Raw genomic sequence first — 11,517 nt, forward strand, 5'->3', positions numbered from 1 at the left:
TTGGAGAACAGCAAAAGACTGAACTATAATTACTTGGGTCTATCGGTACTTATCAAACTGTATTTGAGTTGACAAGTGCGCAAACTTCACTGAAAAGCAGGGGTCTTCTTCCTAGTACAGGAAGAGCATCAGGCACGTAGCAACTTTTTTGGTTCAAGGATGGCAGTGATGAGGCCGGGGCCAAACAGGTCTGATTAGTGCCACCCAGGAACCAAGTTTTCATATTCCAAATCTTTTGCTCAGATTCGGAGGGGTTTCTTGTTAACTTTGTAATACATAACCCATCTGGAAGGTGTTCTATAACAAGTCAGTTTTTCCTTTTAAAAAAAATGGAGTATGTGGCACTGTTCTACTCTGACCTGGCAAATCCACAGATCTTATTGGGTTTCTGCAATGACCAGGGAGAATGAGCTTACAAATAGGGAACAAGCAGGTAGGAAGCAAATTGTCCTGCAGACTTCTTGACAAGTCTTATGATTCTTGCACACTGCATTTGTGGCTGGCATGAAGATCCTCTGAAGATGCCAGCCACAGATGCAGGTGAAACGTCAGGAGAGAATGCTGCTAGAATGCGGCCATACAGCCTGGAAACCACACAGCACCCCAGTAAATTAAAGGTTTAAAATTAAATAATAAACAATGCAGATTTCTGCCCTGATCTTGTTTCTTAATACTTTTGAACAAAAACTAATGTTTTTTATTGAATTCAGAACACTGTAATTTATTTTTATAACTTCATAGAAATCAGAAATCCAGATGGGGAGGAACATATTTATGCACATTTCATTGCTTACCCTCGGTCCCTTTAGTTATTTTATAAAGTCTCCAGCAACAAAATCAAGAGAAGTTCTTTTGCTCTTCCAAATGAGTCTGATGAACATTTAAGTATGTGATATCCCTTATTACTTTTTATTTCTTTACATGAGTGTCACAGAACCAGGCCTGGAAAAGCCATGCCTGTTCTATTAATCCTGGGTTCTTTTCTCCAGATACTCTGAAATCAGCTGAGTTCTCAACAATTTTTTTGAAAAGAAAACCCTAACCCTAACTTCATCACGACGAGTCACTTGTAATAGTTCTGTTGGTTGAACCTCCGTGCTTGAATAATGCGTCGTCTTGCTATTTGCTATTGGCCTTGCCTGACTTCAGTTTTACTGAAATTGGGCTCTACTGTATGTCCATCCATAACACGGTTTTGCATCCTTTTCATGAAAACTAATGATACGTTTCTTGCTTCATTGCGATCAAGGACTTGTCAGAGCAGCATATGCTATAGAAATAGCCTGGGGGCCTCCAGCCCTTTAGGAATCCATTTTGATGCAGGAAACAATTACGTCAGTGTACCATCCAGAATGATGCATTAATACTTGGCACTGTTGCCTTAATTTAACAGCACTACATTAACCACTCAGCTCCAACACTGTCCAAGAGTAAAGAGAGAGAAGTGGAAAAGAAAGATTTGGACAAGTCAAGGGAAAGATCCAGAGAGAGAGAGAAGAAAGATGAGAAGGAGAGGAAAGAACGGAAACGGGTTTGTGACTTCTAAATACTGGCTTAGATGAGGGACTTTCAGATTATTACCCTGATCCTAAGACTGCAATCGGATATTAGAACAAACTGGAAACCAATTTGTTGCTGTGCTCAAGTGCGCATCTTCTTTTGTGAGTGGAGTTTGATACAAAACTTCCCAAGTGGGTTAGACTCAAACTTGCTTTAGTATTCAGCGGTAGGCACGTAGGCAAACTGGGAGCGTATTTACTTCGCACGAGTGGAGATTTTGGATGGACCAATTTTTAAAATCCCGACTTGTATGGAGTAAAGGAACTCCGGTTTACTGTGGTGTCAGCATTTGGATCAAGTGTGGAAGTTGGTCCTCAAGCTCTGCACATGAAGGGAGTGGGGAGGAGCAAGGAACACACGCGTGCACCACAAGCCTGCCCAACAGGAATTGCATTGCAGCTAACTGTGACCTCTTAAGGAAGCCTCTTTCTAAGCTACTTCTAATTAAGACACAGCAAAAGCAGCATGTGGCTGTGGGTCAACTAGGCAAATTAAAGGGGGAAAAGATATAATAATTCTTAATACTAGCGTTTTTTAATTGATCTCAGAACACTGGAATTGATTTTTATAACTTCATAGAAATCAGAAATCCAGATGGGGAACAATGTATTTATACAAATTGCACATTTCATTGCCTTCCCTCTGTTCCATTTAGTTATCATAGCCAGTAGAATGTTCTAGTACCAGTGTGATTCTTACCTCATTGTCAAGTTCAGTCTTATCCCAAGCAACTGCCCAACCAAGTTCTTGCACAAAAGGGGAGAAATGGGCCTTTAGAAAACCTAGGAGTAAAGTACTACACTCTTTACCACTGCAGTCGATAAATACACCAGGAATAGTTTAGTTTTGGGAAGGGACAAAAGAATATTTCTTGAGTAATGGGACTTCTTGGGGGAGAGTAAGAAAGGAGTGTCGCATGAGCAACCACACTGTAAATTACTCTCAGCTGGAGGGATCTTGGGACCCCCCCCCCCCCGCCCGCCCCATGTTTCTTGGCTTAAAGCAGTTAGAAAACTGATAGTCATTTTTACAAAGAGGTTGTCATTGCAACTTATATCACATTTCTTCTACTACTTGAAAAATCAGTACTTATTAAGTAAATTTTAAATAGTGTTTGAATATGATACTTTTAATATATATGTAATAGCTAATATTTATATTCTGCTCAACATACACAGTATTTAGAAATCCATTGATTAGATCTCTTTGTATCTGATTAGGATCATTCAAATAGTGACCGAGAAGTCCCCCAGGATTCAACCAAAAGGCGGAAGGAGGAAAATGGAACAAGTATGTCCTCTCTTGCTTTTCCTCTTCACAGTATGCCTAGTTGCTACCATGTGTGGTTAGTTTTATGCAATTATGTCTTTCCAGCTGGTTCCTCCAAGCACAGCAAGAGCGAAAGTCCCTCTGATTCACCTCTCTCAAATGAGAAGGAGAAGGAGAAAAACAAATCGAAATCTTCAAGCAAAGAAAAAGGAGACTCCATCAAAGTGGATAAAACAGAGAAAAGCTCATCTGCTAGCAAAAAGGTAAAGCTGGCCATTGCTGTTTCTTTGTTGCTTCTAGCAAAATTTCTGTAAACTCAGGTTTTCAGTGAATTTCTGATAGTATGTGTGCATATATATAGAGAGAGAAAGAGAGAAGTGGGGGGAGAGAGAGCTTCTCTCTCTTCCACCCCCACCCCCCTCAATAAATACTAGTTTTGTGGAATTATAGGGTCAGGACCCGGCATATCTGTTTTGATGCTTTGTTTCATAACATTCTATAAAAGTAGCTAGATTCAAGAAATTGAGTACTTAGTCCTTTTATTCTAGTCAGAAGGTGGGAGGATGTTGTGAAGAAAGAACCTAAAAGTGTCAGTCTTGCAACAAAGGAATTTCAAGGGGAAATCGCAACCTGAGATGGCTGAACTTGAGTTAATTCACAATGCCCCTCCCCCCCAGCAATAAATAGGGAGCAGGATTTGTATCTCACTACAGATGCAATTTTCCTGTCCCCAAGCACCAAGCTGATTACAGGGTAGCGTTGCACCTTTACAAGCATTCTCCCATCTCCTGACAACAATAAAAACACTCCAGAGCCTTGTCCTCTGAAATCTTGTACCCTGTAACTGTTGTTGGTTTCCAAGGTGCTACTGGACTCCAATTTAACTGTTTTATTGCTGATCAACACAACTGACCTCTGAGTCTATAGAAGGAGATGCCATCCTTTTTAGAATACTTTGGCCTCTTGTTACCCTGTCAAACAAGAAATGTAACTGTGTTTTTCTCTACTGTGCATTTTGTGTAGGAATCCAGACATGATAAGGAGAAAACAGAGAAAAAAGATAAACGGGACAGCACTGGCGGCAAAGAAGAAAAGAAACAATATCCTTTCTCTGGGTGACATTTCAGTTTTGCTGTAAGATGGTTTTGTTTTGTTTTTTAAAAAAGACATTTCCCTTAATATTTTGATCTACTCATAAATCGTCAGACAAGCACAGATAATGAATACTGTTCTGACCAAGGTAAGACTATCTTGGATGTTTCATCTTTATTAGAGAAAATGGCCACTTTAGAGCGTCGACTATGGCATTATGCACTATCGAAGTCCCTCCCTTCCTCAGACCCTGCCCTCCTCAAGCTACAACCTCAAAATCTCCAGGTATTTCTCAACCTGGAGCTGGCAACCCTATGTGGTATTTATACTGTTTATTTAGAAAATGTATATGCCACCTCTCCTTTTGCCTTCTAGGGACGCTGAAAGTCACAGTTCTGGGCTCAGAGAGATATAGATAAACTCTTTATTGAATCAGATTGTATGTAGTAGTTTCTACCTCAAAAAAGCAAGGGGGTACTGAAATCTTGAGAGAACCTGAAAGGTTGCTAAGAGAGCCTAAATTCCTTCCTTATTACAGTGAGAGAGGGGGGAGTGAAATATTTGTTCTATCAGGATGTGAGTTTCTGTGATGGGTTACCATTCCCTCATTGAGATTAACTCTGTCATGGATTTATATAGTCCAACTGAAAGTCATCTGCCAGTTTTGTAAGACACTTCTCTTGTACACTGAATTGCTTCTTAACTGTTTCGCTGAAGACATTTTAGGCCTGGTGTTCACAAATTGTTTTACTTAATCTCCAGCACTTGGCTGCATCTAGCAAGCACTGGGTTTCATACTAGTCAATATGAGAGGGTCTCTCCTCTCAGGAAGATTAATATGTTGAGCTAGATAGATTTCTTACCTATGATTCACTTTCAGGGCCAATGTAGACATGACCGTCAATGCACATTTGTGCCAAGAACAGTCCCCGTGATTCTAGTTCCCTTCCTAAAAGTCTTTACCCTGATTCATGATACACAGTGTTCTATATTCCCCACTTCCCTTGCTGTCAGTGGCCGGTGGTATAGAGCAATGACAGGGAAGAAGAAGAGGTGTTTGGATGTATACCCTGCCCTTCTCTCCTGTGAAGAGACTCAAGGCATCTTAAAAACTCCTTTCCCTTCCTCTCCCCAGAACAGACACCTTGTGGGGTAGATGGGGCTGAGAAAGTTCTGAGAACTGTGATTAGCCAAAGGTCACCCAGCAGATTTCATGTGTAGGAGCAGAGAAACAAATCCATTTCACTAGAACGTGGAGGAGTGGGGAATCAAACTCAGTTCTCCGAATCAGAGTCCATCGCTCTTAACCACAATACCATGCTGGCTCTGGAAACACAGAATGTTGTAATTTCAAGACACAAAGCAAGTTATTGTAGATGTTAGAGGGGGAATTAGATGTGTGGCTGCCATTTTTATGGCAGCCATGAATTCACCACACTTATGGGTGCGGTGTAGTTTCCAGTTTAGTCTTAATCATAAAGTGGAAGCATCTTGTTCCTAAAGTAGAAGCAGAGTCTTCAAATCTGATATCCATTGGAATGGTCAACTGTCTCAGAGTTTGCTCTTTGAAATGTCACACTGTCTTATTAAAGTGTATTTTTATTAATTTTTTTTGGTTGCAAAGTAGTTCTGCGATATCAGCAAAGCATGTGAATATAGTAATGCCAAGCAACATGCTTAAGCCAATACTGATTGAAGAATGGGATATTAAATCATAAATAGTTCAAAAAGTAGATGTATCAGGCTTTGTTGAAAAAATCATCTTGTTTGTGTGTGCGCACTGAGTTTTAAAAAACGCATCTTAACGTCATGTTTTTCAGCTACCTTCATTTGGTTTGTTGCTCCCAAGTGTTTTGTTATTGTCAGAACAATGCTTAGCACAGTTATTTAGAAGAAGGGGAAATCTCCTCAGAGCTAATGCTCATTCAATCCGTTGACTAAAATTCAGAAACATTCTTTTCTGAGGACCCTAGAAACTTCTTCATATTTTTAAAAGTGTATAATAAATTTTTTAAAGTATGTAATAATAATAAAAAGTATATAATAAAGTGTATAATAAAAGTGTGTAATAAATAGGTTAATTTGTCTTACATAATTGGTTACTTCATTCAGTTTATACGAAAGAATTTCTTCATTCTACTCTCTTCCTTCTCAGCTTAGTTTTAACCTTGCATGAGTACTGGCTGCTTTGGGTTTTTGGGGCTGCGTGGCTGTAGTTTGGTAGTTTTTGCTCCTGATGTTTCCCCCACATCTATGGCTGGCATCTTCAGAAGTATGTAACTGTGAGATGTGTTTCTCTCCATGGCACAGTGTGGAGTGATTGTATGGTGGGGTATGTATTTTGCCCACCTCACAGGGAGGTGAGGAACGTTTGCATGTGTTGTTGGAGATTTCATTTACATGTAGATTGTATTTGTCGTTGCATTCGCAATCACATTCACAACTGCATTTGCAACCACATTTACATCTAGAAAGATGCCAGCCATAGATGCTTGCAAAACGTTAGGAGCAAAAACTACCAGACCGTGACCACACAGCCTCAAAAACCCACAAAAGCTAATTGGTTCCAGCCAGGAAAGCCTTTGACAGTATTTGCTTGAATAGTTGATGCATCATAGTGCTATAAATAATTGTGTTGAGTTACTGCAAACAAACTTGGTATCTCTTGCTCAGCTGGTGCTGCTACAAGTATAGGTTTATGTCACTGCTTTGGAGGCCAGAGTCCATTCGATGCCATGTGAAACATGGTGCAGTTTGTGTTTTTCACTATCTAAGTGAGAACAAAAATAACCCCAGGTCTGAATGTTTCACTCCTAGATGAAATAGCAAGTGTGTTGGGGTGTGTGTGTGTCCACTTTTAGAGGAGGGGAATGAACTGTATAACTAGCTCATGAGCCCTTTCAGACATTTAATTGAAATGATGTTTTTCTTTTTAGGCAAGGTTGAAGTAGGAAGACACCGAGCTGTGACCAGAAATATATTTTCTGGAATATGAATTGCACAGAAGATTGCGAATGAAGAGGACCCATCTGCATCTCCTTAAATTATTCAGTTCTCTGCTTTTATTTCCCTTCCACTGTTGAAGATTTGATTGTTGAGTTGTACATTACTGTATTTTTAACTTGTCGCTTAGTTTCTTAAAACATTTATTTTCAGTACCTGGCTGAAAGTGTTACATGTTCCATATTTTTAGCACAATGTGCTGCAAACAGTTGCCATCGTGCAAATGAGGTTTTTCATGTGTACAGAGTTCCACGTTAGATTTATCAAAAAATACTGCCTGAGTTTAGTAATCCTTTTCGATTTGGAAATGCATTCTTTTAGGTGTTCGGAAACCAACAAATAAAACCGTTATATGAACCTTTTTGGAATTTACCTCATTGAAATCTAGTTTTTATTTATTGTTTTTAATATCAAAAAACTAAAACGAAGTGGGAGCACTGTTTTCGAGCATTGCTTAGGAATTATTTGTATATTATGTGCACAACATTGACTTGTTCAAAGTGACAAAAAAAAAGCAACCCTACACTTGATCGTTCCTCACTACACCTTATGTTTGTCATAATGTTTTTAGAGAAATCAGGAAATACTTTCTTCCAAACAGAAAATAAATATTAGGTTTCAATTCTGCAGCCACAGGAGCTTTGTATTGCTGGACTTTAGTCAAAAAAAGATAAATTTCACAATGACATTTTTAAAAAAGGAAAACAATTTTTTTATCTGAATTCTACCAGTGTAACCTTTTTTCTAAATAAATGATAGTTTTATCAATGGGTCGTAAATCATTGTGTGTGTTGCTTATTCAGGTGGTTTACACACTGTAATTCTAGCTGTCTTTATCCACTTCTGTCCTTTTAAAATGTAGGTTAGTTTTCTGCTTCACGGGCGGGTACTGAAGAATGGCTTTAAAGGGGAATCAGACAGATTTGTAGAGGTTCATTAACAGTTACTTGTCATGCCTAAATGAAGCCTGAATACCAGTAGCTGTGGGGGGGGGGGGGGGGGGGGCAGCAACATGGAGAAATGTGGCTCTGCATGTCGTTTGTAGTACTTCCAGGACCTCTCTAGGGATGGATCATTGGTCTTTTCACGGTAAGCAATGGGTCCCACCTATTCTTTGTTGCCTTTGATTCCACTTTGGAGTGTTATCCCCAGGTTTGGGTAGCAGCTGCTCATTTTCTTGGCGCTGGTTCATTTCCCATTAACCCATACCAAGAGTGAGAGGTTTAGTCCTTTATTTGACAGCTGCCAAATAGACTCCTGGCGAAAGTCAGAAGCAACTGAAATCTTGCAGGATCTCATATTTCTACAATCAACTACAACATGTTTATGACATCATTCCGACATAATTTCTCAACCCCCTCCCCACTGCATATTTGCCCGTGTTAAGCCCTCTCCCTTCTTCCACATGGGTCATGTGTGACGGGGGTTCACTTGAGTCCTGCCCGTGGGGGTGTGATTTAAGATGTTAATGAGACCTAGGTCACTTTCCACTTCTTGCCCTACAGTGCCTTGGTCAACAACCCCTCAATCACCTGGCTTTTGCTATGCCTCCAAGTTACCTTATCTTTGCATTTCCATACAGCTACTTCCTATCTGTTCTGATCTTGCCTGGCAAGAAAAGTATTAATTATTAACATTCATTCACTACTGCAAGTACTTCTAACTGCAAAACTAACAGCAGACTACAAGAGTGAGGTCATAGGCATCCAGAGAGACTTGTGGAAGTCCTGTTATGGAGAAGGTTTTACTTGAACTATGTTGTCGAAAAAAAATGAAGAAGAGTTGCATTTATATCCCCCCTTTCTCTCCTGTAAGTAGACCCAAAAAGGCTTGCAAACTCCTTTCCCTTCCCCCCCCCCCCACAACAAACACCCTGTGAGGTGGGTGGGGCTGTGAGAGCTCCGAAAAGCTGTGACTAGCCCAAGGTCACCCAGATGGCATGTGGTGGAGTGCACAGGCTAATCTGAATTCCCCAGATAAGCCTCCACAGCTCTTAACCACTAAGCCACCGCTGCTCTCTAATGAATTGATCTGACTTTTCCCCCCTCATAATCCTCTTCTATATAGAGGTTAAAGAAGAACAAATCAGTTGTCTGTCTTGGTGAGCATGGCTTCATTACCTGGGAAGATGATAAACTGGTGAAGACACGTTACCCAGATATCTGCTGCAGATTGCAAAGGCTGCCGTGCAGTTGTTAGCTTTGTGAAAGTCCCTGGTGGAGCTCCAGACAAATGGGCAATTCTGTGCAATCACAAACAGCTTTTGACAAAATGTGTATACACTTTGATTTTTATCAGTAACAGACAAAAATTATAAAAGCAGTAAATGCAAGTTTTTCGAATGGGCTGTAATGAAGTCCGCAAAAACCTTTTCAGTGGCTCACTTGGCTGTATTGGAAGGCAAAACAGTATTAGATGCTCTGGCAGAATTGTCCTACATAGGAAATATTTGGCTTTCAGTGCTTTTCAATAAAAGTGCAAACAACTTCCTCATGGTTTGGGGCATTGGAGCTCCCTCCCCTCCCCAGATCATTGAGGCTTCTCCTGAAATCAGTTCAAATGTACACATGGCAACTGTGAGTTATTGATCCAGTTTGGAAAATGAAATTATAGTGAAAGGCTCAAGCGTCTGAAAACCAGACTGGTCTTGAGCTAATTTGTAAAGATTTCTGTGGTTGGGGTAACAGGTCTAAATGGCTAATTTTCTGTCTTGAAATGCTTTCCAATAAGACAAAGGAACAGATGTCGTGTTTAGAGCCATAAACAAATGGGAATATGGGATGCAATTTCCCAAGAAGTGGCTCCTACCAGTTCTTGCCTGGTTTCCCTCCACCCCTGTTCACTGCAACCTCCACCCAAGTGGCTTTTATCCAGGTGGGTTATATGTGGGTGATTAAAAGTGGTTCCTTCCACCTTCACAAGTGGAAAAGCTGATTGGGTATTATGTAGATACCTCCACCCACCCCAGGCCATAGCTTGTACATGAGTCTCAGTTTTGTTTGGAGCTTGTTCAACTGGGAAGGCATGTTTGCATAGAATTAATGGTGAAATCATATAAGTTGGTTTTTCGAAGTCAGTAGTGCTTTTTCCCCTCCCAAGGAGGAGAGGCTTCCCCACAATTTGACTGCCTTCCATACACCTTGGAGGAAGGAGACGGCTGTGAAATAAAACTGTGTTTTTTTTCAAATCAAGGTGCTGCTGAATCTTATTTGTTCTATCACTTCATTAAGGAACTGAAGCAAGGGTAGAAGATAGGTTAAAGCATAAATAGCTTGCACTTCTCTAAAAAGGCATTTTGGAGATGGTGCCAGCTATATAAATCTCAGAGTTACTTATTTCATTAAAATGACTGCAGTATATCCCTTAAAGAAAGCACCAGGTAGGCACCTGATAGAATTTTATAAGGGGTCTTATAGGTGCATTGTATAGTCCAAAGCACCTAAATGAAATCTCTAGTGTGGTTTCAGATGGGATTAAAGACTATCCAAGGAATGGTTGGAGCCTGAATTTCTAAGGTGTACTTGGAGGGATGGGAGAGATTGTGAAGCAGTGTCGTATAATGTTTAAGAGTCTGAAAACCAGACTGGTCTTGAGCTAATTTGTAAAGATTTCTGTGGTTGGGGAAACAGGTCTAAATGGCTAATTTTCTGCCTTGTAATGCTTTCCAATAAGACAAAGGAACAGATGCTGTGTTTAGAGCCATAAACAAATGGGAATATGGGATGCAATTTCCCAAGAGGTGGCTCCTACCAGTTCTTGCCTGGTTTCCCCCCACCCCTGTTCACTGCAACCTCCACCCAAGTGGCTTTTATCCAGGTGGGTTATATATGGGTGATTAAAAGTGGCTCCTTCCACCTTCACAAGTGGAAAAGCTGGTGAACAATTTGTTTCCCCACTCCTCTAAATGAAACCTGCTGGGTGACCTTGGGCTAGTCACAGTTCTCTCTGAACTCTCTCAGCCCCACCTAATTGACAAGGTGCCTGTTGTGGGATAGGGAATGATTGTATGACACTTTGAGACTCCTTGTAGAGAAGAGCAGAGTATAAAAACCAACTCTTCTACATTTGGGCTACTTACCCTTCATCCTGGTTGTGGGCATGTTAGTCACTGTGGGAGATGGAATGCTGGCCCTAAATGGACTCTCTGTTGAGGCTTTTCTTGTGTACTTAGGACTCCTGGAATTTTTATCTGGTTAATTTTATTCTATTAGTCAAGTAACCTTTAATGGCATATAGAAGAGGTAACATACAACATAAGAAAACATCAAAATAAAATCACTTTTACAACCTTACCCAACTATGAATTAAGAATTAAATAGGTGCATTTCAAAAGTTCATTGTGGACAAAAAGAGTTGGCAGAAGTTTAAGTGATTTCTTCATATGTGAGAACATTTTGTTTCAGGACTTTGGCTAAGAAGTTTGCTAGTGTTTTAGTTGTTCTCTGATTTGTGTCGCTCAACAAAAGTTTGTCCAACTTGACACTTTTTAAATGCGTAGAGTTTATTTTAACAAGATGATGTTCAAGCAGAAAATGTTGGCGGTGAAATTGATTACAATCTGTTAATAGATGGATAAGTGTGTCCGGCACATTG

At 40.2% G+C, this 11,517-nt stretch overlaps 1 protein-coding gene across 2 annotated transcripts in view; it reads left to right on the forward strand.

Annotated features, from left to right (window-relative positions):
- The window catches only part of THOC2 (THO complex 2), a 54,721-nt gene extending 47,018 nt beyond the window's left edge, over window positions 1–7,703 (forward strand). For both annotated transcript variants that reach the window (XM_048514797.1, XM_048514798.1), the window contains 6 exons: window positions 1,394–1,531; window positions 2,781–2,850; window positions 2,935–3,092; window positions 3,853–3,929; window positions 4,022–4,069; window positions 6,858–7,703. In XM_048514797.1, the coding sequence (XP_048370754.1) occupies window positions 1,394–1,531; window positions 2,781–2,850; window positions 2,935–3,092; window positions 3,853–3,929; window positions 4,022–4,049 (471 nt within the window). In that variant the 3' untranslated portion in view covers window positions 4,050–4,069; window positions 6,858–7,703. The remainder of the gene's footprint in view (window positions 1–1,393; window positions 1,532–2,780; window positions 2,851–2,934; window positions 3,093–3,852; window positions 3,930–4,021; window positions 4,070–6,857) is intronic.
- Window positions 7,704–11,517: the final 3,814 nt, after the last annotated feature.

The sequence above is a fragment of the Sphaerodactylus townsendi genome, linkage group LG13, assembly GCF_021028975.2.
Source record: "Sphaerodactylus townsendi isolate TG3544 linkage group LG13, MPM_Stown_v2.3, whole genome shotgun sequence".
Classification (NCBI taxonomy): Eukaryota; Metazoa; Chordata; class Lepidosauria; order Squamata; family Sphaerodactylidae; genus Sphaerodactylus; species Sphaerodactylus townsendi.